Source organism: Astatotilapia calliptera, chromosome 23 (genome assembly GCF_964374335.1).
Source record: "Astatotilapia calliptera chromosome 23, fAstCal68.1, whole genome shotgun sequence".
Classification (NCBI taxonomy): domain Eukaryota; kingdom Metazoa; phylum Chordata; class Actinopteri; order Cichliformes; family Cichlidae; genus Astatotilapia; species Astatotilapia calliptera.
In genome coordinates, this window is record NC_137443.1 from 6,690,630 (window position 1) to 6,718,562 (window position 27,933).

Sequence of the window (27,933 nt, forward strand, 5' to 3'; positions counted from 1 at the left end):
TCCCATAAAAGGCATTTATTTAAAAACAAAACACAAAAATGAAAGATCCATGATAATTTGGCAAATGCAGAGATCACAAGGGGCATGAGTAGGACTAAATATTATATCGACGTCAGTCTTCCTGCAGAATCCCCCGCCTCTCCCCCTAAGATTGGTCCTTTTCTCCTTTCTTTATAGCAGCAGCAGGACTGAAAACCACTGTCTTAATATATGTGCATACATATACATTTATATAATTAATTTGATTCATTTTGAAAATAATGTTAAGTAGCTACGTACGATACCACTACCATTTCATATGGATGCTAATCACCAGGAAACAATCTAGGAACCACAGGAAGATCTAGAAAGGCAGAACAAGACAGAGAGAAAAGGAGATGTGTGGCAGCACTTCTCCTCAAAGCTTGACTTAACAAAAGACCTTTAAGTAAGAGAAGAGAGGCAAGTGGGCGAGAGAAACAATCAAGGTTATAACAAAAAAAGAAAAAAGAAATCATGGCCTCTCTAGAGCCATGGATTTAATGTTTGTCCATTAATCCAATGGCGCGTCTGCACTGGAGTGGTTTCATGTCTTGTTCTGCAGCGGGTTCGGTTACATTACAATCATTTCATGATATCTTTGCTGAAGGTGTTCAAGAGAACTGTGTAGTTGTGGCATCCAGCTGTTTTGCACTGAAGACAGGTCATGGTTAGGTAAAAGTTCAAGGGTAGAGTTTCAGTACTCAGCGGCGTACTCTGTACCATGGAGACCTCTGCACAGTAGCGTAAACTCCTTCACTATATCCTTCACCCTCCTCTTGTTCACTCGCTCTCTGTTTAACAATAGAGAAGAAAAGAAGGCAGAAAAGAAACAATTATAAAGTATATGTAAATTGCTCCTTGGGCTGCTTCCTTCTTTGTGTGCAAACATGTGTTTAAAGCATAATCAGTAAAGTCTCATATTTTACAAACATTTGTCTCCAAACTTAGAGCAGAACTCTGGTTTGTTTTCCCCCTTGGTGCCGTTCCTTTGTGTAGCTGTGACACAGTAATCGCGCTCGGGTGCAGACAAAACCAACCGCACTGAGACACTTTGGAGGAGGTAGTTTTGTGTGGTTCGTTTATGGTGTGAATGTGATTTGACCTCAATCTGAACAAACTACCAGGAGTAAATTTCCAGTTTGAGCAAAAAACGCATGTATGCCGTGTATTCTGGGAAGTAACAAGGTCCAATATACGTGCTGTGGTCTGTACGGGCTAGCAACTGTGAACTTAACTTAAATCTCCAACAGTTCAGAACACAGCATCCGTATTTACTGTTGTTGCTCACACTCCAGACATATCTAGCCAATGATCATACTGAACAGTCTCGCGTGGTTTGTAGTGACAAATTATCACAGTGAACACGTTATAAGTTTACAAACTCATCAACAGATTAGGACCAGAGTAAATGAACAACAGATGTGACAATGCCTCAAGTAATGGTAATTTAATGGTCGGGCATGGCACAGCATGTCATACTGTGTATGCATATGTTATGTGACAAAAAAAATTTGAATTTTACTTGAAATTTGAAGTATGGCACCTCTTTTTTCTGGAATAATCTACAGAAGGACCTGAAACTGTCAGAGTTGGTGGTGATGCAGAACAGTCCTCTTGGTCAATGTGATGTTACTTGTTCTTAAAGTGTTATCGCATATGATGTGAGTCTCACACTCCCTCGATTTTACTGTGCGTTTCTGTATTTGTTTCATATGTTAAATCTCAGTGAGACCAAATAAAAGGATGACATTATGGATGTGTGTGTCCAGTGGTGTTACCTGAGTATCTGGTGTGAAAAGTTATCTTTCTGCTCAGCTGTGATCCGTGATGATGGGAATCCTGGAGGTTGCAGCGCCTCTTTCAACCACACGGCGAGAAGAGAGAAGCAGTGCTTGTTCAGACAAAACAGCACATCTGCAAACTGGTCCATCAGACTCCGAGACGCCCCACCTCCAATGCCCTGGGGAGAGCAGAGGAGGTAAATTACATCAGGGACTTAATCGCAGTAAATGAGGAAGAAGAGTTTGGAGTGTAATAACACAGCAAACTGCAGGATCACTGAAATGATGAAACATTTCTGTGGTGTGAATGTGGTGCTTCTCACCTCCAGAACGGCCTGTACCAACAGCTTGCCGTCCTCCTGCACCACTCTGGCTAATGGAGGCACGTCTGAGCAGTGGGGTAATAGTTCAGTCTAAGACAGGAACACAGAGAGAATCGTCAAATTTAAAGACAAATGACTCACTTCTGAACACACTCGTATGGTTTAAGCTCTGTGTGTGTGTGTGTGTGTGTGTGTGTGTGTGTGTGTGTGTGTGTGTGTGTGTGTGTGTGTGTGTGTGTGTGTGTGTGTGTGTGTGTGTGTGTGTACTTACAAAGAACAAGCACGTTGACTTGACAGTCGGAGCCTCAGGAAATTTGAGTGACAGAACTCCTAGAAGTGGGAGACAGAAACTACTGAAGGCTGGTGTCAAACATTTACAATTTGTACTTTGTACTGACAAGCACACATTCACAGAAACTGTAGCAAAACACACAACAGTGTGTATGGTTGTCTAAATCATGTGCAAACTTACCGCAGTGGAACACTGCTTTCACGTCGAGGCTCTCAGACAAGAACAAATCGGGCTTCCGTTTGAGGGCCTAAAAGCAGATAAAGGAATTAAACAGAGTATGTTTTTGTCGGCCCGACCCAATCGGTACTGCTTCACCACATTCCACTGCATAAGATCCTTCAAATTTCTGGTATCAACAATACCCGCTAAGCCTGGTAGTCAGATCTGACAGCAACACGGGCAAGGAGCCAGATCTGCCTACCAGGCTGCAATACTCTCTCTCCGTCTGTTTAGGAAGAACTATATGCAAACTCATACAGAGATCCTCCAATGCAGAAGTCGGCAGGTGTAACAAACAAATTGCACAAAATCAAACTTTGAAATCATTTGAAAACTTAAGTCAAACTAAAAGCAATGGTGGTTTTGGGCTCGTTTCTTGAACTCAATTGTATTCCAAACATTACATTCCTTGTTTTTGGTTGACTGGATTGAATATGCAACAGAAGTGTGTAAGTAATTAACATGTGCAGATAAAGAGAAAGACAACTCATCTCATAATAATGAACTCATTCAGGATGGAGGAGAGGAGAGAGGGAGAGAGGGAAAGGGAAAGGGAGAGATGAAGGTCAGATCTATCCAAAGATAGAAAACCAAGGAAGAAGAATGAAGACGAAAGACAAAAATATAAAACGGGAGAGCCATCAGCCAATTTGTCTGAACTGATTAATATTAGTTGAATATTAATTCATTTGGGCTTTGATTGGCTCTGGGCTGGAATGACTTCAGAGGAGGACTCAGCTCAGAGACTAATCAGTCACCTGAGACCACAATGCTGATACTCATACTGTTGCATCATCCTTCCCATGAGCGCCGCATCAACTAAAATATTTCCTCTGAGGTTCTGAGTTTGTGGATTTATTTTTTCCAGATGAGGAAATCTACCCTGGTGTTGACTTTAGGGAAAATGGTTAAAGACATAATACGATTTAAGTGTGTCAGGTGGTGGATTTTATTGCAAAATGACTTCAAACAAGTCCTCTTGATCTTTTGTTATAAAGTAGTAACTGGTTAAGGGTTTACATGGCATGTGTCATGAGAATTTAAGACATCAGAGGGTATAAAACCCTTCCAAAAAACCCAGGGTCATTTTAAAAATGCCCTGTTATCTTACTGAAACAAGACTGGTTATGTGATGATGGTAACTTGGCAGTGAGAAGAGAAAATCCTGCATTTTTGCAAGAGGCCATAAAAAATGTTTTATTAGCTGATTACCTGAATATAACCTGAACTTACAAAATAAGGATTTTGGTTGTTTTTCCTTACTGTACTGGGCACACTGCACAGATAAAGCTCATTTCTACAGGGCAAATAAAACTCTACATGAGTACAGCGCTATGTTTTTGTGGTGAGGAGACTGTTAGAATCAAAAGCGTTTGAGGAGAGACAAACGTCCCGTTTTCAAACATTCCCCTCGTGTGTTACATTCCACTGCCTTGCCTATGTAACAAAGAACAGAAAAGGGTATATTTATATAGAGAGAGAAGAGGACAGAGAAACAGGTCGGAACTAGAAAAAGAGAAAGAGAGAGAAACCCAAAGTGAATGAAATAAGAAACCAAAAACACACCTGAGCTTGGAGTTGCATAAATGAATCAACAATATCAGGATGATCCCTGGGTCCTAAAATATAATAAAGATGAAACTTAAGAAATCATAAGAGAATAAGAATAATATACAAACAGCAACTTAATAGATTCAACAGTCATGTGGAAATAAAAGAGAACTCAAAAATATTTCATTGAAATAATTCACACGTGAGTAAGGAACGAAGGGGAGAAGGGGGGGAGGGGCATATGAAGCTTTGGCAGAGTCTTGGAAGAAGAGACCAACCAAAAACAAAACACAGGCAGAAGACAAAGACATGGGTCTGTTTGGAGAGAGAAACGGAAAGAAGTAACGAGAGAAAAAGAACAAACCTAAAAGAACAAAAGTGTGTTTGGAGTGGGAACCCAGGAGGCACCTCTGTTACTGTTACAGCTTGGAGGAAGAAAAAACAAGGAGAAAAAAAAAGGCACCAAACCAGAATGAACCCTCTTTTATCTGCTCCTCATGAGGCGCCGCCGACATCAACACCATCAAATAGCAAGCAAAGCATTTCCTCTCATTTAAACGAGCACCTCAGAGGTGAAGGTTACTGTAAAGGGTCCATTCAGCACTAGTCAATAACATCCCCATTGGTTCAAATGAGAGCCCACAGCATCAATAGGAATCACATTTAACATTAAGGACAGCTTCACTTATCACGACCTCCCTTTATGCTGGACACAGACTACAAGGCTCTGAAAACATATGATGCAGAGTTAAACACACATCTCTTGTAAAAGTGGAAGAATCCACATTGAAATTTTTGACTTTCGGGATCAATCCAATAGCGAAAGGTTGACGTTGGAAGGACTCCAACTTTTTCTTTTTTCTGGATAAAAGAAAACAGATGTAGTGAGCGCCCAGCTTTGGCTGTTCCCAGACTCCAAACAAAGTTTCCTGCTCGATACCCTCCTCCAGCCCACTACCACACAGGAACACTTCCGAGACAATTCAGGATTATTCAAAAGGGTTGTGATAGTGAGCCTGACTAATTCTTGGACAACAGTGGTTGCAGTCGTATGGAGCAAGCCCTCCCTGCTATGTTATATGTCAACTGAAAAAAGCTAGTCTTTTTGCTGTGACTGTATCCAGTACTAATACTACTGCAGGACACCTGCTCAGAAAACAAGAGTTTAGAGGAGGGAGGAGAGGCAGCCATTACTTAATCAGTCAAAACAGGAAAAGGGGGAGAAGAAAAGGGGACAACACAAAGGGAAGGGGAGTATCAGACAGACTTGGCAACAATACTCAAAGCCATGTTTAATGAAAGAGGAGATATCGACTCGAAGATGTCCATTTATGTCAAATATTTAATAATCACTCTAGCCCCCGGGTTACGCATATGAGGAAACTTTTCCTCAATGAAATACTTACATTGGTTTGTAAATGTAAAAGACAAATAAATGTAATAAATAAATTCCCCTATTGAACAGAATCATGACAACATCTCAACTGTTACAAGATAGTAGCAGATAGCAATAATCTGAAAATGACTTGAATCATAAGTGGAAAAAAAGGTCTGCTTTTATGACTCTCTGTCAACACACCAAGCAGACAGACAACTCCGCTCACATTATTGAGTAATTAGAGTGAATGTCTAAAGGTCGACTGTGGAGTCCGATGACCTGTAACCTTTTTTGTTGTTTTCTTTTTTATGCTCCCAGGCTGACCTGTTAGCAAAATCTACTATGTTGCACAAGTATTCTTAGCAGGAAGCATCAATGGACATGAAATAAAACCACCTCTGCTAAACCAAATCAAAAACTGTCAAATCAAATACGACTAGAAACATGTACTCAAAAAAGGAGCATGTGCACATTCAGGCAATTTTTTTTTTTTTTAGGTGCCTGACAAAAAAAACCCCAAAATAAATCACAATATGTTGTGAAAATTATACGTCCACGATTTAAAGGTCTACCTCTGCAGAATGTAAAGGAAAGATTAACTAACTATTAAATTAGAGCCAAATAATGTGCAGCTTTTCTGTCTTTTTCAGAAAAAAACCTACCTGATTTTAACAGAAACCGTTTATATTACTGACACTCCCGCCCCTGCAGGACCCCCTACCTTGCTGGAAGATGGACAGTGTTACCGAAGTAACCAGCTCAAACAGAGCCTTGATGGGTGGGAAGTGGTCTGTCTCACTGGCAAAGATATGCACCATCTGAAACAGCAGGGCCTCACATTAAAAACTATTTTTACTTACACATAAAAAACTGGGTTACTCAAAGGAAAACAGGCTGCAGTATGAAGAAAGGACTTTAAACAGGCAACAAACTAACCAGATAATTACTGACTACCAGACACTTTATTAGGTAGGCTTCACTAGTATTGAGCTCGGCCCCCTTTTCCTGTCAGAACTGCTTTAATTAATTGTGGCATAGATTAAACAAGGTGCTGGAAACATTCCTCAGAGATTTTGGTTCATATTCATGACATTTTTGTGAGACTGTTTTATAAATTTTATGTTCAGTTTCTCATTCTTTGCCGACAGGAGTGATGCCTGGTGTGACCTGCTGCTGCAAACGCTCATCTGCTTCAAGGTTCAATGTGTTCTGCTTTCAGAGATGTTCTTCAGACCTTGCTTGTAACAAGTGGTAATTTGAGTTGCCTTGCTATCAGCTTGAAGCAGTCCAGCAATTCCCATCTGACCTGAGGCATCAACAAGGCATTTGGACTATTCTCTGAAAACCTCAGAGACAGTTGTGTGGCAAAAATCCCAGTAGATCAGCAGTTTTTGAAATACTCGCACCAGCTTGTCCACACCAGAATCAAAGCCACTTAGATCAGCTTTTTACCCCTTATTCTGATGCTCAGTTTGAACTTCAGCAGGTCATGTTGATCATGTCCACTTGCTTAAACTGACTGAGCTGCTGACATGATGGCTGATTAGATATTTGTGTTAATGAGCAGCTGAACAGGTGTACCGAACAAAGTGGCTGGGGACTGGAGGGATTTTTTTACATTCATTTTAGAAGGCAAGCACATATTCTTCTATTTTCTTTCTTTACTGTTACCCAGTGGAGAGATAAAAACAAGCTTTGTATTATTACTTTTAATTCCTCCAGTATTTCTGGATTTTTCTTATCTGTGGAAATTGGCATAATTGACACTTGTTTAGTAAGTAGACATTCACACGTTCAACTGGACTTGCATTTGAGTTTTAAAAGAAACGGACAAAAAAAAAAAAAGAAAAAAAGGAAGAAAAAAGAAAAATTAGGTTTCTTCTGCAGAAACCTTCCTGCTTAGGCTACAAACTTTAACTTAAAACATATGCTGTGAAGCTGCAAATAATAAAAAAATCGGACTAAATACCATCTGTAAATAAATACACCAGACCTTTTTCTGTGGAGTAAAAACCTAACACATTTATTTGACATTATAAATAGCACTAAACTGTCAGTAACTGCTTTTAATAGGTTCATAGTGTTCTTGCTTAACCTCCTGAAGGAAAATGTAATCAGTAATAAAAACATGTTTCAGTTATGTGGCAACATAAATCCTACTAGAAAGTCTGGTGATGAATAAATACCAAAACTCTGGATCATGACTTACAATGTTATTTAGCATTCTCATTAACCTTGGACTTGCTGGCACATAGCTCTGTAACTCCTACACTACCACTTTTAACAAAGCGTTAGAGCTTTAAAAGCAAATGAAAAGATACTCATATATGTCTAAATCTCTGACCAAAATGTGTGTGTACCTGTCGGGTGAGGTCAAGGGCTGAAGCCTGCGGAATGGTACTGTACATCTGCCCAAGCATCTCACTTAGCTGAGAAACCATGGGAGCAAAGTCATGAAGGAGAGTTTTCACTGACTTCTCAAAGATGGCACACACCGCCTGAGGGATATTACAGGATTAGCTACATAAAATATAGACAAAATATAAAGGCATGCATTGCACATCTTAACAACTCACCTCTACAACCTGTGAGTCGTTGAGCCACTTGCTGAGTACCGTCTGTATGAGAGCAAAAACTTGTTGCAAAACAACCACGACCTGAAACACACAGACATCATTAACCATAATCTGCTGACATCTGTGAGTCCATATAGTGCGGCTATGATTGTTATTGTTATAAATAGAAGTATAAATCCCCAGTCATGAGTTTATTCAGTGACATCCTGATGTGTTCAGTGACGGAGACAGCACGGGTTGGGTTGTAGAGAATTAAAGTCAAACGGCTGCAAGGGCTATGCATCTCACTGCTTTCCATGTCTACTTAACTAGAGTGTGTCATGCTATAAATCTGTAAAATGGTACACTCTCTGTGTTTATATTAGCTCAAATCTGACAAATACAGATTCAGCTCATTGACGACAGCCATAGAAACTGTTCATTCACGCAACACTTCTAATTAAAGTGATGACTGTGTGCTGTGACTGACCGGGTTTGGTCCTGGTGGAGGTGGGGCTGTTTTGACAGGTGGTGCTGAGCCATCCGCTGACTCGTCATCCTGCTTGCTAATGTCGAGCGTAGTGAATAGGTTGGACAGCAGCCCCAGGATGTGGATGATTGCTAACTTATTAGAAGGATTAGGCTGAAGGAACAACAAAAAAAGAGAAACAGATTACTTCTAATTGGAAATTTGCTCATTTACAACCTAATGCCGGGACCCAGACTGACTAAGAGCATTAGTGTCAGCCTTGAAATCTATAACTGCTTAATTATTTAAGACACAAACAAATCTTGAAAACTAAGACATGTTGGCACAATTACAATTGCGAACAGAAGAAACAGTTTTAAGAATGATTCAAAGGTATCAACAATTCAAGGCGGTAAGAAGTGAAGTGTAAATAAAAACAATAAATGAAATTTGACACTAAATAATTTATTCAGTAATAATAAACTCAATGTTACGGTTAGGTTAAATTTGTTCTTTCATATTTATATCTTTACAATTAAACTGTTAAATTATCATATTTTCAATTACAATTTCAAGTGAAAAAAATAATTAAAATTTTTTTTTGTCTTGTTGTCATACCACTTTTCTTAAAGGCATCATCACACCCACCCATGCAAACACACTTAGCACAAACACACCATCACAGGTAAAAACATTAGTAGGAGTTTCACAGGCAGTGGTTAATAATTGCCATTTTTGGTGGAGATGTAACAACCAAATTGCAACAAAGAGAACAAACATGTAGTTGCCACACCCTCTAAGAGCCACATCTTTTATGTCTCCTTCAAATCCATTGACAGTCCCATGCTAATCCTGCAACAACTGCAGCTGAACTACAGTTCATGGACAAATGCTTCTCAACAGCCCCCAAGTGCCTCCATCAGTTATTTATTCCCCCATCACATGTCATGGTCATTCACCCCTGATGTAATGCAACCCGAAGGTCTCCCCACTAGGTGCCACTATTTGTCCGGCACCAGACACCACCTGATTTCCTAGTCTGATGTAATGCCGATACATCAAAAAGCAAGACAGAAAACAATAAGAGGGGGAGGAAACGAGGATGGGTAAGACATGGTTTGACTGTGTGTGCGTATTTTGTGAAGGATGGGAGGTGAGACAGGGCCAGAGACAGACACAGAAATGAAAAGCTTCATCTAAACTGACATCTCTATTCAGCCCATCCAGGGTCTGTACTGATAAAAACAAACAATACCACACACAAAAACAAGCGATCAGGAGAAAACCTGTTCTGTTCCACAAACAGTAAATATCAGACTATTTTTAGACAGGAACAGCTCTATATTTGTACTATCCAGTATGACAGTTTATTGGATGTAACATTTAAACAGAGTCATGAATTTTCTTTTGCCTGACTGTTTGCTCACAAGCATGACCTACTGTAAGTACATTGGTGTAGGCAATTTTATTTTCCCAACTCTGCTTTTATCCTGTGGATGTTTCCATGAGTAAGAGAAAGGGTGTCTTTGCTACTTCCATGTGAGTCACTAGCCCATGGTGCAGGGTCAAATCCAATCTGGTCCCGCAGAGATATGTTCCACTGCAGTGACACCACACAGACACAAGGCCTGTTCCTATTGGCCAGAATCCAACTGTGCCTGCGCTCTGTTTGTGTGTGCCGTTTCACGTTGGTTTGTATACGTACCGTCTCATCTGCTAGTTTCTCCAGTTGCTGAATGTAGGGGGTTATGAGAGAGTGAAGGTTTCTTAAGATGTCTTCCACGGGGAGAGCAGAGAGCAGAAAGCCAAGAGCCTGCATGAGCCACATACACTGACTTGTCTGCAAGAGGAAGGAATCGCAGGTTTAGCTTTAGTTTAAGCAAGCTTTAAATCATCACAAAGATCTATACAGACATAGCTAACAGATTGTTGCACAACACATAATCTTCAGACTACAGGCTGCAAACATGTCACATAATCCTTTCACAGCTTTTCTCATTTAATTGTCACTTCTAAACTGAGTGCCAGGACAGAGACAGAAACAGAGACTGAACGTGACACGGTAAATACTGACCTTGTGTATCTGCTTGATAAGCACCTCCTTGATGGAAAAAAAGAGAGAGAGAAAGAAGGCTGTATGATTTTGAGAGCTCAACAAAAACATCTCAAAATAGCAATAAAAAAGTAATCCAAAATAATCCAACTGAAGTCAGTTCAAAGTGTACTTATTTCTGGAAAACAAGAACATTACAAAAATCTGCAACACCTTAGCTTCCAAAAACGAAGAAGGAAGCAGTTAGATTATCAACTTCTTAAATCCTGGAACAATTTGGAAGAAAGTACACAAGCGTATAATATCCACACACCTGTGAGACAGCGACTATGTTTGTCGCATATTGGGGTAGGTCATATTTGCACTCCCTACAGATTTTCTTGAGGGTTGACACTGAAGACACAGAAAGGTCTGGGTTTCCTAAAGCTTGTAGCACCAAGGGAAGGACACTGCTAAGCATCACTGGGTGGTCTGCCAACCATTCAGCGAGAGCACCTAGAATTCAGATACAGATCAACAAACTATTTGTGTGTTTTTTCTGTATGCACCACAACTGTCTAGTCACATGAATTACCATTATTTACATTTGATATTCATTTTATTATCTTTATTGTCTTACCTATTGTGAACATCACTGTGTCTGCTAACTGGACGTTGTTGATATTGATTCTGGGGATGAGACCTATCAAGCCTGGGATAACGTCAGAGTAATTTACATCTATCGTCTCTGCTATGGACTGGAAGCCATACAGCAAAGCTTCTGTGTGCTGAAGGAGGAAGAAGAAGCGTATCAATGTATTTGTGTACAAAATAAGAAAGGTGACGCAATTATAATAGCTTAAGGAATGGATTAAAAGAAGAAGAAGTGATAAATAAATAAAACATTGGAAAGAAAAAATAATTCAAAACTGAAATCAAAATGTTTTTTGTTTTTGTGATTACACATTTCGCTTTTACGTCTATTTAGGTTATATAAGTCTACAGGTGCTAGCCTCAAAAAAGAATTATATCTGCCATGACACATTTTCAGTCCAGGCTCTTTTGCAACACTGAAAGAAACTGAAAATAGCTTAGATTACTTCTTTGCTTGTTTATGTGTCTATGTCTCACCCACCTGCCATGATGTAGGCTGCTCTGCATTAGTCAACAATCTTCCCAGTTTGTCATACAGGTTACTCAGCAGCTCAGATCCCAGCATTTCATACACATACATGAGTGTGTCTGAGATATCCACTCTGAAGGACAAACGTGCACAGACAGACATTTTAGGGGCACGGACTCTAGAAACCTTATCCATTGATCTGTTTACAAGACAGGTTTTGCCCTCTCAGCTGTCAGTTCAGTGAGAGTCTATTAGAGGAATACATGCTCATTTGTTGACCAATCATCCTGTCAGTGAGTAATTTCTGAAACTCTTAGACCATCACCGAAACACTTGCACACAACAGCAGTGGCACAAACGGGCTTGTACAATAGACTGAGACAGATCCATGCATACAAATGCGCAAACACAAAAGCAAACAAACACACCTGTAGATTCGGAACTGCTCTTTTTCATCTGAGGACCAGGATGCATACTCCTGATCAGAGGGGAACTGGGCTTTGTGCAGCAGGACATCCACCAGCTGGAAATACACTGGCCTGTAGACCTGCAGATATACGGCCTGTTTGTCTGACTCAAATGACATGATCTCATCCTGAGAAGAAAGAGATAAAGAAGAATCAAATCGATGGTCTTTTACATAAAATGACTGAAATACTTCCAAGGTATCTATCTGACTCACACAAAGTTCACAAAAAAACAAGAACTGATTTTGGTTAATAGTTTAGATTTTACAATAATAACACAATTACCCAAGCTCTGCAAATAGAAACCAACCATGAAACAGATAATATAGAAGACAAAACCCAATGATTTCAGAGCTGCAATTAATAATTTAAAAAATGAAGACAAAGACCTATGACAGCCCGAAGAAGAGTTTATTTGTGCAATATGAAGTGCAGAATGACTCATGTTCTCATGAAGTCTGTTAAAAGTGAATTGCAAGCTTTGTGATACTATGGAAGAGGTAGCAAAACTTAATGGAAGGGATGGTTTTGAATGCCCAGTAAAGACATGACTAGCAGAAACATCTAGACTTACTGGGATTACCCATAAACACATTTTATATACTGTAAGAATCTAACCTTGAGGTACAGATCTGATTTGAACATCACTCACTTGTAACGTGTACCAAAAGGTGAGTGTGAGGGAGCTCGTTGTCTCATTGACTGGGTAGTGGCCGGGGATGCCTGTACAAAACATGATCATGTTGACTAAAGCCAAGAAGCTCTGCCAGTGATCCACCTGCTCCAACAGAGTCCTGGAGAGAGTGGGAGAGACGAGTGTAAATGGAAAAAGAAAGAGATAGAAGAAAGGTGTGATTTGGCAAGTGCACAGTGAAGTTAGTACACATTTAAACTAGACTACTCCTCTCTTTAAACAACACATAAAACGCTGACAGTGTAAAGACAGTTTAAAGCATGATTTATTTCATACAAACTGAGCTCAGTAAAAACCAAGATTTAATTTGGGGTTTATTCCCCTCCAAAGTAGGGATGGGTATCATTTAGGTTTTATCTGTACCAGTACCAAACCGGTACTTTTGAAACGGTGCCGGTGCTTAAAGAATGGAAAACACAAAATTGGTCCAAAAACCTCATGTTCAGCTGTTTTTTTGTAAAAAGATAACAATGTTAGCCTTTTCTGCCGCTATAGGGGATTTATGGCATCACTCTTGGCTGGAAGCAGTGCTTAATCAATGGAAAAAACACAAACTTCGTCCAAAAACCTCTCATGTTTAACTGTTTTCCACTTTTTCTTTGGTCATTTTAGCCTTTTTGGCCAGGGTGAAGGGAGTATCTGTAATCAAAAAAGAAGACAGCCGCATGTAACTACGACGGTGTTTGCTGGTTCACCTTACGTGCATTAATGTAATAACGTGGTTAGCCTACTCAACGTAAATTACACATGAACAACATTAAGCTACTCACGCAGAGAAGAACGTGAAGTACAGCCAGACTTTGACCCTTCACCTTGGGCATTTTTAATCTGTAGCTCTGCTCTAAAAGGGCCCGCCTACTACACTTGCCATAATGGCACCGGATACCGGTACCCATCCCAACTCCAAAGTAGGAGGAAGTTTTTTTCTCAATAACTTTGTAAAGACTTTGAAAAAGCATTGTTTTCGTGCAACTCTGCTGCAGTGAAGACCCATGAAAATGGAAATTAGTCTGCTATTGTTGTAGAAGCTGTTTTCACACCCAGGAATTTATTTTAAAAAAAGAAAGAAAGAAAAGTGATGAGGTTATGTCTCAGCTGTCTCCATCTTTCTTTTCTGTTCCCTGTCTTTGTCAGAGATGCACGTCTGCGTGACAGCACCGAATCAGACACACAAAGCAGCCACTGAGGATAGGATGAGGCCTGTATATAAAGAATGAAGATGAAGCCTGGTCTTTGGCTCTGAAAATTCTGCAAGCTGCACCTTCCAGGATGACCGTGTTGGGGTTGGCTGTGTTAGAATATGCGCAATAACCAATCAGAAAATAAAAAGCAGTTCTCCAATTCAGTGCTTTGTATAATACCTCTTCTGCTCTTCATTCACTTTCTAGGCTGCTTAACCACCACAGCCTGCTTCTTCTCACTTTTTCAATTCCAATGCTGCTCTGGACTCTATATTAATATTAGAGGGGGTTTTTTTGTTGTTGTTTTTTTTTTTTTAAATCTAGATTCACTTTTAAATACCGTTTGTGTTGTTTGTCTTATCTAAATTGAACTAACAAAAAGTGCTTTTTAAGATTTTTTTCATGGCCACTCAGAAGTCCCTTCCCCCAAAACCATGCTTACCTTTATGTGTGGAAACACAAAAAGGTAAAGACCACTTCAAAAAATAACTAAATAACTCGTATTTCCTGTAACCTAAGAAGGTAGGTTAAGGTAGTGCCACTTTCAAAATTTCAAGGGCAAGTAATTTCTTGAAATATTAATAGCAACAATACTGACCAAGATCACTTTATTTTTAAGTGTTTGTGCTATAATAAACACACACCTAGAGTGGTTTTCTCCCAATGTGACGGCGATCCGGCAGATACCGTGGCAGGTTTCCATGTCTCCATTCTGAACAGCCTCTCTGAGCTGCTCCTGGAGTGCCAGCACTTGAGGGACCAGTTTCAACAAAGTGTTCACATATCTGCAACCCATAAACACAAACGAATACAAAGAACATCTACAATCAGTATTTATGAAACTGCAAAGTTTAATAAAAATGATTTTTTTTTTTTTTTTTTAATACAGCAGATAAAACACAGGATGCAAGGCTAGGGACTCTCAACTGGTGTATATCAACCTGACTCACACTGCTCACAGCTAGGTTGATGTATTTATTGCTCCTTTCCAAGACAAGTGTTTATTTCAAATCAAATCTCAGTCCAAGTTAGTCCAACCTCTGATCTAGCACACCCACCGTAAAAATCCCACCAGAAAATCTATTCAGAGCTTCTTCTCACAGCTTCACTGCTGTCAAATTTGATTCTGTCCTCTTCCTGCTGTCTCAGCCATTTATAATTCCCTCACTCTGGCTAAAAGACACGTATGACGTGACACACGGCACCACACGCTCCCCTCACAGCTGCTCATGTGACGACATCATACAACATCAGTTCTCCTGTCGTCTTTAATGACAGCAAGAAAAAGAGTGACATTTGGAGATGAAGGGCTCCTGAATGTCAACTAGAAGATTATGTGCATGAGTGAATGCTATACATGTAAACCATATTACGTGTGTCCCACTGGGTTTTTGTGGCATGCAGCCTGTGCTTCATCTTTTACGAGAAAGTCAATACGGAGGTTGGTCCAGGTCGATGAATATTTATCAATGACAGAGCAAGGTTGTGGGACTATACCGGCATTTGGAAAAGCACACAAAATTATAAAAAAACAACAACAAATATTTCAACCTAATCAACTGTAGGTTAGATTAGAGCACTAGAGAAGCACACTAAGGCCACAACTGACTATTATTTCCATTATCAGTATCTGCCAGTAATGTTTTTTTAATCTTTAAAAATCTTTAAAAAAACAACAATAACAAAAAACATCTATTTGACATACGCAAAAAAAAGTCATCTTTAAATTGTGATAGCTACATGGATTTCCTGTCTATGTTGACTAATTAAATATTTCTCAGTGGTAATTTAACAGCAGCCACAGGAAAAGTGTCCAGACCCAACCGACCCCCCTTGCAATGTACCTCCTGTGTTGCACGTTAAATGTATCCCTTGCTGCGGTCATAGAAAGGATTTATTATTTTAATTTCTTTAGGACCCTTTTATGAGTCAAGCAGATGGTTCTATGGTCCTGTATGAAGTCCAGCCCTCTATTAAGCTGCCCATGCTGACTCAGCCTTTTCTTGAGTGAGATCCACCCTGTTGTGAAGCACATGTGTATGAATATGGCCTCCATCTAATAATCTCATACCTGTACATCTATTGGCCTAGATCCTGTGTTCAGCTGTCTAAGTAATGCTATGAGTTGCACTGAGAACTGCACTTAACCTAACTGACTGTGCGAGCACGCGTGTGTGTACATGTGACCGGTAGACTGCACTAATGCACTCAGAAGATCATTCATTTTTAATAAGGTGCTTTGCAAATGCAGGTCATGCACTTTTAGCTCAGAAAAGGAAGGCTTGGTGTGCATGTCATGTGATTAAAAGGGAAGAATGAATTTGTATGCATTTCCCCACTTCCTTTACTTGAGATGACATTCTGGAGATTCCTCTGAGACAGCCTGCTGCCATCTCCTCTCCGCTCGCTTATAGTTATCTCCTCTTCTCTTTAGCTCCTACCATGATGTTATACAATTTCTGCCTTTCTTGACTCCGCCTTCATTCTCTCCCTCTCATTCCAGATCTCCCCCCCCCCCCCCCCCCAACATCCCTCTCCCCACCTCTGATCCCCTCTGCAATTACTGCAACACTCTGAGACAGGGGAAATGGGTTGCCTGGCAACAGGATGCAGCTGGACCAATAGCATCCCCCTAAATGAGTTGACTGTAATGTGTTTAAACAGAAAGAGAGAACAAGAGACAGGGAGGAGGGCTTAGTGCTGATGAGAGAGATGAGAAAGGGGAAAGGAAGAGCACAAAGAATCAGAGGTAGAGTGAGAGAAGTGATAAAATAGAATTAAAAAAGCGATTGTGAAGGATGGAAAAAAATGTGGGCTTTGACAGTATTTTAAGGGATAATGGAAAAACAGATTTATTTGTTTCCTTGTCTTTCATTCATTAATGAACAGATACTATTTTATGGAGTTACTTTAACCTTATGATTAAACAATGGACCAACAAAACCAGCGGCCACATGTGTCTCAGGAGACGCTTCTAATAAGACATGACTTCTGGGAGGAGCTGACAACCATGACATTAAAAAAAGAAAAAACAAAAACATAACTGAAAAAAAGGAAATCAGAAGAAATCAGAAGGATAACATTTGTAACAGTCTATTCTAGGAGCCTGGAAATACTTATTTTATGCTGTGTGTGTCATGTTGAGACTGAAGATGTTCTACCTGTAACTCCACTGCCATTAATTGTCCTCCTACCATCTGCTAGGAATAATGTCAGGTTGTTTAAAACAAATTGTCAACAGTAACTTCACAGGTCCAACCCTCTGTCTGTGCAGCCGTGCAGAGGTATGGAGGATGAAGCCTTTTATCCTTCCACACATCTCACACCTTCCCTTGCCCTCCCCTGTCTCTTAGCATCCTTTCTTCTCTTTGCATCGCCCCATCGCCCCCTCCCTCTAGATTTCTGTCTCTAAGGGGAGGGGTAATGGGTGCCTGCTATGTCTGAATCAACCGGGGCATGATGACATCTCTCCCCAGCTCTGTAACCATAGCAACGCCAGCCAACCGAGAAATGCCGCTCTCCTCCCCCTGGCTGTCAGATTGCCCTGTATCAATCCCTCCCTCCTTCCTTCCTTCTTTCTTTCCATCCCTCCCTTGTGCCCTTCCAGTGCCCACCCTGTCTGCTCTCAGCCCTAAGCTACTGATTTTTTCATCTCTCTCTTTCACTGTTTTCATTTTGTCTCCAGTGTATTTTCACCAGTTCCTCACAACCTTTTGTGTAGCAGTATAGTTATCATGTCGTCTTATAGTTATAATCCCATTTTAATGGGTAAACATAAATGCACATTTACAAACATTTGTACACACCTTTGGGAATCGGGTTGCGAGATGGCATTGACTATTGCCTCTACTGCTGTGTCGAAGAGCTCTGGGTCGGGCAGGGCACTAAAGCAGTCGTGCACCAGGCCTTCACTCTCGCTGAGGGGCACATCTAGCAGCACCCACGATGACAGGCAGCGTAGCACGCGAGCTTTCACGGCTCCCGGGCTGTCTGTCCGCCGCAGTAGTTGTTGCAGTAAGGGACACACTGACCCCCACTCCCGTCCCAGGGCTCCCCGAACCTAGAGTGAGAATGATAAAAAGGGTTAATACTGCTAAAGCTTTGTTTAGGTCTAGTATTTGTCTCTTTTATTTTGGTGGCAATAAAATACTTGGATACCATACTTTTTGGAATATAAACCATTGTTTTCTCACAAACATCTCTGTAGTTAAAAAATCCAGTCAAAAGAAAGAACTGTTGTTCAAAAACATTTAATAAAAGAAAGAAAGAAATGTGAGGTAGCTAAAATGCAAAAAATGTTAAAGCTTTCTTAGTCTTGTGTTGTCATATCATAGCATAAAATGAACTCTGGTTGAATACATGGGCTGCATAAAATACTACAAGAAGTCGCTACTGGCATGTGAGCCGTTTAAGTTTTTTAAATTTTCCACATTTCCACAACAAAAAAAATCTTATAAAGCACTATTAACACTCTGAAGATGCATGGACAGAGTAAAAGAGTTAAAAATTTAAAAAAATATTTAATATAGGGAAACCTGCAGTGGATGCAAAGATAGGAGAAAGGGGTGCCTGGAGAGATACCTGTCCTTTCCGGTACTGGGGCAGACGGCTGGTCTGGAACTCCTCAGGCAGGACAGTGAGCAGCTCTAGCAATGCAAGGCAGCGTGCCCGTCCGTCCACTCCTCCCCCGTCCTCCTGAAACACTCGCACCATCTCTGCCACTGCGCCAGGCCAGGCCTCAGGCATGGTATTGAGTGCCAGAGAGGCCAATGCCACACACAGCCTTGTGAGCACCATCTTGGAGCCAGAGGAGAAGCAGGCAATCTGGGAGAACAGCTGGCTCTTCAGAGACTCATACTGGTCTGTGGGGATATCTGACCAGTACCGAGAGATCTTGGTGTGAAGTGCACTAGCGCCAAAGTACTGGATCTCTGGAACCTGTGAACGAAGAAAAGATGGATGCAAATTACAGAAAATATCTTAGTTTCTTCTATCTATGTGTGTCTTTGTGAGAGTCTGTGTACCATGTACCTTTTCTGGGCTCAGGAGGGCCCAGCAAAACTGCCAGGCCTGAGGCGAGACCTGAGCCTGCATTAGCCATTTCTGGGCCAGATTCTTGTTTTCTATATTAGGGTCATAGTACAACTGGTGGAGTGCCTATGAAAAAGAAAAGAGAAGAATAATACTAAACAGTGAAACCAATCCATACAGTCTTGAACCATGAAGGATCTGAACAACTTTCTTGTGAGAAATGTTTGCAACTACACTCCACAGTCACAACAGTGGGTGTCCGCAAACAGACCTGCTGCGAATAGATGCATTCCTTTGAGCGCTTATATGCTGGAAAGGCCTTGATGCCTTGAGAAATGAGAATCTTTTCTCACTTGGCAACACATAAACACCAAATAGACAGGTTACCTCCAAAATCTGAAGAGTTGAGAAAGCAATGACCTGAAAACAGGACTCTGTGAAATGTAGCTCTGAGTAATTTGAGTACTTGAGTGCAGAGAGAGCCAAAGAAAAAAAAAAGATAAGGGATGAGTGTGAGAGAGGGCAATACAAGAAAATAAAATGCAGTGTTAATTAAACAGACACCTCTAATCCTGACAATGCTAGACAAAATACGGAGGCACTACTCTGCAAAAAATGCCTTTTTATTTCCTCCTCTCTGTCTCGCACACAAGCGCACTAGCACACATACATGCTCACTGAACTGAAACAGCTGGCTGCCAGCACATAGTGTCTCAGGGAAGCAAAAAAAAATCTATTCAGTGAGCTTTTGATCCTTGTCTTTTACCCCTGAAGCCTGCTCACATCACTTCCTCCACCACCAGTCATGCTCTCCTCTTTTCTCTCTGACAGTTCATCTCTCTATTTTTCTTCCTCGAGCCTTAACTGTCCATCTGGTTTCTTCCCATGCCTCTGTTCCTCACATTTCTTCTAGGATTTACATTTTACCCCAAAATATAATGTTGTAGAAAAGGGAAGGTTTAACAATACAGCAAAAAAACATGACAGGTTACAAAGGACAACAATACAACTAAAGCTGAAAAAAGACTATCAATACAAAGTCAATACTGACTAGAGGCAGAGTTTCAGGTGATGTTCTCTAAATGTCTGTCATCCTCCACTGCAATTATCTGTCTCTACTCACTATACTACTCTGAACACGGCTGCTGGCTGTTAATGAGCTGACTGTTTGCACAGTCAGGTAGCATCTGTACATAGCTGTACAGATGCTATAGCAAGAGCTATAGGAGCCATATGTATGGTAAGGGGCCTTTACTTATTCTTAGCTCATACTTAACATCTATCTTCAGTTTCAGAGAAACATAAGTGATAACAGGCTATGAAACCTCTTTTTTTTTAAACCACATATACCACGATTGAGGACTGTTGACACATGGAGAGAAACTAAGCCTGATAAATTGTAGGGAAAATAAGGACAACGGTTTACTGCTGCTTTTGTGCTAACCTTTAACTATAATTCAACCTGCATTACTGTTAACAACTTATAAATTGAGGGGTGTGAACTATGTTTCACTTCAAGTGTAGCATGCTAGAAAATATGAGAACCACTGATGTAGAAAAATCTCCATGGCAAAATGTATGAAAAATGAATGTTGTGCTGTGATTTGGCAGGATCTTTGCAATTTGGCCCCAACTATAACTGGATTTTTAGGACATTTATCATTTTTAGAGAGAGGAAAAATAATTTCAATATTAATATAGATCAGCTAATCCATCCATTTGTGATGTATATAGACCTATCGGCAGTATTTTCCTGGAAACATTACCTGGGAAGCATATATGGAAAATAGGCAATGTTTCCCATATACTCAGTTATTTGTGGCATCTCAGTTATTTGCGAGATGCCACAAATAACTGACCAGCTTTCTTCTAATGATGTTCTGTTTTTTTAAACCATTTAAATCTCATTTTATTGATGATTAGCACTGAGTGTAATCATTTCACTCAGCACCTTGTTGTCCTTCTCACATGATCGTATACAAACACTAGCAACAGACCCATCTAGGAGTAGCTCTGCTTCTCTGTGCTCATTATCTGAATAAAATATGATAATTCAGGGGAGGATTGCAGTTTGCTTTACTAGAGAAAAGTGTCTGACTTCACAAATCTCACAATCAACACAAATATTTATGTGCGAATTTGCCCAAAACTACTGGATTTAGGTAAAACTGAAAACACACTACTCTTCAATAAAGTTAACAGAAGCAAGAGTGCAAGGAGCCTGGTACCAGGGACAGCTATTAGTTAAAGTTATAATACAACAAGATCTATGAAGTTACTAGGGTATACATAACTGAGAGCGAACTGCTCATCCAAGAGGAAAATGTTAATGCAAATCTGAATAGATGAATATTCAGGTCCAGCTTTAACTCATATACCAATTAAGACATAGATCAAACATAAAAAGATTGGGTGTATAAAAAACGGTTTAGTCAGTTCCACTGTGCCATTGATGTAATTCGAGTCATAAACAGCAGCTTTTAACTCCACTGTGTGATCGCAGACTTCTCCTTATTTAATCCTGAACAGCGCTGTGTCTGAGCTGCTCTGTCCTTCCGAGGTTTATTATCAAAGCACACCATGCTAAACAGTCTGCTCAGTTTGCTCCTTTAATCTGTTGACAAAGAACCACTGCTTGTCTTTTCCTATAAATCACACGAGACATCTCAAAAATCTCAAACAACTGTATTGTCTACTGTTAACTGGTTCTTAAAACAAGAAGAAAAGAAGAAAACCCACATCCTTAAAAACACTGGCCCTCAATTTTACTTGCAGTTGATAGAGGTAGTTGTATCTACAGATGGTCGCAAAATGCCTGCACCACCTGGCTTCAGCTGAGGAAGCCGAGCTCTTGGCAGACACTGTCAAAGGTCATTAGCCTCCTCACCACTGTAGGAAGGGAAAGGGCGTGTAGGTAAAAAACAAAACAAAAAAAAAAAAACCCAACATGCCTCCATCAGACAGATTCACTATCTAGCTGAATCCTCACGACCAAAACAAATAGCTATAATACTTCACCTATAATTTACTAAATACCAAATATGAAGCAAATCCAGGAGGTGAGAGCCATTACAAATTAAAAATGATCTTATTAAAATAACAAAACGTGCATAGCAGCAGATTTGGACTAATAGAGGCAGGCAGATCTAAAATAAAGGCAGTCTTTTTATTTTTATTTTTTTACTAAAGAAATCTCTCTTCCCCAGCATGCTTTTAAGGCATAAAAGCAGGAACCCCCCACACACATACTTTGGAAATATCTTTGCACACTGTGTTCACACACAGCAGGTCAGGTTCAGTGTATTTTCAAGCCATCTGTCCACAAGTGTCACTGTAACAGCTACGGTTGTGTATGCAGAAGGCATGATCACATCACTGACCCATGATAACACTGCGAGAGTCAGAGACATGCAGACGAATGATGATTAATGAGGGAACAAAGAACAATAGTTTGTGTGCGCGGGTGGCTGTTGACAGCATACAGCCAAGATAGAAATTAAGAATACTATGTTGCCAAGAGTGATTATATCTCAGTCACATGAACACTAAAAAAATCTCTTGTACCAAATGTCTCCATATGCAGTCCCTTGTTCCATAAACCATTTATTTTCCTGAAAAGTTTCAGAGGACTGCTGAGGTTTAGATACTGAATTGAGGATAATAATATTTATTTACTATAGAAATGCATCTATCTGATATTTAGAGCTGACGTTAGTTAACAGACATGACAACTGAAAAAACCCCATAAGTGTGCTTTTCCTGTTGACTTCACTCTCTGTGATTTGTGCTAATGTTCGGTGTAACTGTGATCAACTTCCTTAATATTATTTTACTTCATCTAACTAAAGGTGCGTCCCATGATTCAGTTCTAAGATTGTTGCCATTTATCTTAGATATAAACAACCATAATACTGTCACAGTACCACCCACCCAAGGATTTGGCCACAAGGATGTGAAGGGTATGGGTCTGAAGTAGGGCTGTTCGATATAACGATATATATCGGATGACCATATAAAAACGTCTATCGTTTCATTTTACGCTATCGTTTGTTTCGTGGTGTCGCAAAATAAACTCTTTACGGCAATATTTTTTCATCCTTTTGATGGTCACTGTAGTGGCTATATTAATTTCTTAAAGTTCTCTCTTTCTCTTATATTTTATATACCACACTACAGACGGACAAGCGCCTGTTTTTATGCGTTGTGGTTAGCAACAACGACAGTAACAGCATCGCATGTCCGCTTGTTTATGTTCCACATAAACCTTTCACAATAAAGCTCAAGATCCTGTTGAGACTTTTCAAAATAAACTGAAGCAGGTGAAAGAGCAGATTATTTACAGATGAGAAGTAAAAAAAAAGAGCCGCCAGGTGCTAAAAAATAAACCTTAGACTCAAACGTTAGAACAGGCTGTTCCCCGCAGCACGCCGTGTAATAAATACAAAGAAAACGGCGGCTGTTACAACTTATGTCTAAAAATGTATCGTTTCATGCATCTGTAAAAACACTCGACTCCAGCTACATGACGCGCAGCTAGAAACACTTCCCGCAAGTCGAGCTGCCCGAGATTCACAGAATTTACAGAAAATTATACATTTTTGTGATTTATATCGTTATCGGACGATAGAATTCTTATATCGGGATATGAGATTTTGGTCATATCGCACAGCCCTAGTCTGAAGGGCCTCCAGGCATACTAAATTGCCCTTCATGAAATGACAGGAGCAGGTGTGAGATGATGGGTTTTCAAGAAGAGGATACTCAAGCACCTACAGGCTTCACTTCCCTCTTTTTTTGTTTATTTGGAATATGATTACTTTTATGTCTCATCACCCAAGTGTTGAACTGTCTGCGGGGTGAGGAACCGCAACTCAAGACTGAATGGAGTGCATAAGCTGGCCCAAATCTTCGGAGTAAAGATTGGGCGAGTGGAAGCCATGTATTCTGGACTTTACAGGGATCGTCATTTCGCCTAGTGAGCCTACGTGTCATCGAGGTAAGGCCAGCCTTCTTTGCATGCCGGTGGCCCCTAGAGAAATGTGAAATGTTTGACGACCATTAAAATATCACTAAAGCAAAGTTTCATTTTTATGCAGATGATACTGTGATCCACTCCTCTGCACCTACTCCTAATCAGGCTCTCTGTCAGCTACAATCAGTTTGTAAAACATTGCAGCACAACTCTGTGTGTGTGAACTCAAACGTACTAAACCTTTCAGCTCTGAGAGTGAGTTAGTATCACAGAAGTACTTATGAATTACAATTGATAACTTTAAAAAGGGTATCTAAATTGAAGTATCTGGTGAAAAAAATAGAAATTTTCTGTCACTGTTGATTAAAACATTATGTTAATTTTGTAAATTATGGTTATTATTAGAGTCAAGAAACAACACTACCCAGGGAAGGTTTTTTGGCCAACAATTGGCCCAATAACAAGCTGCGAGAAAGCACGGTGTTCTTAGTTTCACAGTCAGATTCTCCTGCTCTTTGTTTCAAAATACCAAGATGGTGAGGGTGAGAACACTTAACTTGTATCTTTACATGACAGGAGCTAATTAACCAATTATTAATGTCTAGACGTAAACATTAAAAAAAAGATTCCCAGTCTCTTTCTCACAGTGAGTAATTCAGGTTATTCATTTAATACTGGCATTGGATTAGCACAAGAAGATATATCAAACTCTTACACTCTCACTACTGAAAAACTATTTAATACATCATGTGTAATTTCTCAGTGACAGATTTTAGGGTGCTGCTATGTTCTATAATATGTTAGCTGGCTGGGTGAATAGTCTCCTCAGCCTTTAAATGTGATAAAACTTCTTAAAACTGCACCTGCTGCTACATAGATCTCACCCTGAAATTACCTACAGTTACTGAATGACAGAGGTGCTTTACCAGCTGAGAGGCAGGGAGCTAAACCATACTAAATGGACCTTGACAGTCTCCTGTGCACAGCATCCTGTGTGGGGTGATTACAGGTAGTTACGGTAACAGAAAGTCACCCTGTTAAAGTTCCCTTGAGCAAGAATTGGGCCGATCCAGTGCAGTGTTGGGCTTCTTTCCTGTGGTACAGCAGTATTTTGTCTCAGGGGAGAGCTAAAAAATGGCAAAATCCTAAAAACATACTGTGGCGCTCTGAATTTCCTCTTAAAAATTCCCTTTCTTGGCACATAGTGACTCCAAAGATAATTATAGTTGGGCGGAAATGTACGCCAGTGTTCGAACCCCTTTTATTATGCACACAAAGATCCTGACAGTGTGACACTTTGTTTCACAGAGCTGAGACTGAACAAAGAGCACTCTATGGAACACATAGAAACACTGGGCCAGGAACCATCATCTCCACCACCATCTATAATATAAGCACACACTACCAAACACCCACTGCAGCAAAGGGAAAATTCTGCATCTACAATCTCCTTTTTTTAACTGCTCCAATAAAATTACAATTTATCTTTTTATTCATAAGCCATATGCTACTGTACAGTAGGTAATTTACTGCTGACACTAACATATTAGACAATAAGTTAAATATCAGATTTACATGCTAAGGATGTTTTTAGGTAAGCAGGAAAAGACACTTTCCATTCTCTTAGCATCCTACTGATCCCATAACCAAAGTGTTATCACCAAACTCACAAGAAAGGATAAGAAAATAGAAAAAAAAATCTCAGCTACCGGTATTACTTTCTAAATATAGTCAAGCCTTAGACTAACAATATCTCATTAGTTTTGAAATGCCACTGCACTATAAATACAAAACTGCTGATATCTTTTATGGGAAATTATACTTCAGATGCTATGTGCTGTATGCATGCTATATTAGTTCATGAGATTACAGATAGTGCTGTACGGCTTGGAACAGACTGAATGCTGGTGCAAGCTGTCACACAATCTGAATAACGACCTTAAATTCTTAAACACTACCCACACATGACATTTTGTTATTTGCAAAGACATTACAGAGATGCTCTTAAACACTTTTTAAAAACTATTATTTACTGAATGATTAGTACCCTGACACGACTACCTGATTCAGACAGTAAAATGAGTCAGTGAAAGCTGAATGTAGCGCATGTGGCTCACACCATTTTTTTTTTTAAATATCAGGCATTGTTTTTGCATGTGTGAAGGGTTTTTGGTAAGCAAGGTTTCACTTCAATATTGCAAACCCAAAATAAAAACAGAACAATGTTATGATAATATCTAAGCATATGAGTTTGGACTTAGTTTACTTTATCTAAAAATTTACCTCCATGCTTCAAGTTATATTAATTACACATTTTAAGGAGTGCATGTAATATATGTTAGTGTTAACTTTAAATTTAGAAAATGTAATTCCATGGAATGGAGTATCTTTTTCCTCTGGTGTGTCAATAAAACAATACACTCTCCACTTGCAGAAATGAAACATGAATAAGTGAAAATAGATTATCCCAAGGCAGAACAGGACCGTGCTCAGTGTTTGTTATTCTTCTTTGTGCTTTTATTACACCACACTACCTATCTATCCAGGCATTTTCCCCACAGGAATCTGCCTCTCTCCTTTAAACCTGCCTCTAATCATTTCTGTCGCATCCCCAACCTCCTCTCACCCCCTCCTCTTTCTTTACTGGCACTGTTATCGACATGGACCCCTCCCTCCTTCACCTCATCCCTCTATCAGTTTTATCACATCAGCTCTCATCCACCCCAGGAGAACCTTTCTCTCTCTCACACACACTCTCCACCGCCTCCCCACCCATCCCCTTGTGTCCCTGTTAGCGGCCACCAAGGAGGAAGATTTATCACAGCGACCTGGCTGCAAACACTGCCATGCACACGCACGTACACACACATATACACACACACTCTAGCTGAATATAACCAATCTGACAAAGATAAACAAAACCTTGAAGCGCACTTAGGAGAATGTGCATGGAACAACCTGTTACCACTTCAGTATTCTTTCTAAACATAGCATTTAGTCGAGGCTAAATTAGGTGAGGTCAGCTCGTAAACACAGCAACATCACGTCCCCTAAATAAACCAGCATTGTAAGAAAAAGTCTTAACCAAAGTAATTACAGCGGGCTACAAGGCGCACTTAAGCGTCCTGCTTTCCCCCTTAATTCGCCCGTATTATCTTTAACACAGCCCCTGCTTTTCCTCTTGAGCTGACTGATGCAAAAACTTACCGTCTCCACGTTTTCCACCGTAAAGTCCAGGGCGTCCGGTGTGGCTGCTATTCTCCCCGGTGTCTCCATATCTCCGCTGATACGGAGCTGTCAAATGATCAAAGAGGAGCAACACATTCAGCAGCAGCTTTCGTTAAACTTTCCCCCGCAAAGTGTGTAATTTCCATAATAATTCCGCAACAGCAATGAGCATGTTTAGGTTAGGTTTACGATATGATTAATTGTAGTCATAAGGATGACAGGAGGGGCTAACCGGCAAGCTAACATTAGCTCTTCTAGCTGTCGCTAACCTCCACTATGTAAGAATACTACAGCGATTGCTAGCGTCACTGTGCTAGCACGAAACTAGCTAACGTAGCAATGTAACTTGACGCAACCCTAGTGTCAAATTCAACCAAGCGAGACGGCGACGCTGGTATTTTCAGAGTGACAGTTTTATCATAACAATCTCATCTCAGTGTGTTATCGCCAGTCTATCTGGTGGACCAGTATTTTCACACCTTTCTGTCCTGCGACGGTCTGAGACGATGCTGGCAGCTCCCCGCCGCTCTTCTGCCTCTGCTCCGTCACCAGTAGCCTTTGCTACGTTCACGTGTTGTTGGAAATATCGTAATCGCAGCGTAACCAATGAACAAGG

General features: G+C 40.2%; 1 protein-coding gene across 2 annotated transcripts; it reads right to left on the minus strand.

Moving 5' to 3' along the window:
- On the minus strand, positions 1-27,933 carry ipo13b (importin 13b). Of its 2 annotated transcripts, XM_026158531.2 has the most exons (23): positions 27,797-27,933; positions 27,297-27,383; positions 19,118-19,243; positions 18,668-19,024; positions 17,893-18,146; positions 14,731-14,871; positions 12,864-13,005; positions 12,173-12,339; positions 11,757-11,877; positions 11,262-11,409; positions 10,956-11,137; positions 10,664-10,690; positions 10,295-10,429; positions 8,611-8,763; positions 8,142-8,222; positions 7,926-8,063; positions 6,287-6,383; positions 4,203-4,255; positions 2,598-2,664; positions 2,397-2,455; positions 2,126-2,215; positions 1,800-1,981; positions 1-812 (listed from the first exon to the last, which is right to left on the minus strand). In XM_026158531.2, the coding sequence occupies exons 2-23, from the start codon at positions 27,363-27,365 to the stop codon at positions 716-718; spliced, it is 2,886 nt and encodes a 961-aa protein (XP_026014316.1). In that variant the 5' UTR covers positions 27,366-27,383; positions 27,797-27,933; the 3' UTR covers positions 1-715. The 2 variants fall into 2 exon arrangements, 1 of the variants encoding a protein (XP_026014316.1); XR_013905066.1 differs by lacking the exons at positions 1-812; positions 1,800-1,981; positions 4,203-4,255 and having other exon boundaries at positions 2,135-2,215.

Bases quoted from the DNA above. Each gene is read 5' to 3' on its own strand.
- ipo13b (XM_026158531.2), bottom strand. From the start codon at position 27,365: ATGGAGACACCGGGGAGAATAGCAGCCACACCGGACGCCCTGGACTTT. The intron at 8,223-8,610 runs GTCAGTCACAGC...TGTGTGTTTCAG, and splicing joins CTCCACCAGGACCAAACCCG to GTCGTGGTTGTTTTGCAACA. The intron at 813-1,799 runs GTAACACCACTG...ATTGTTAAACAG, and splicing joins TTTTCACACCAGATACTCAG to AGAGCGAGTGAACAAGAGGA.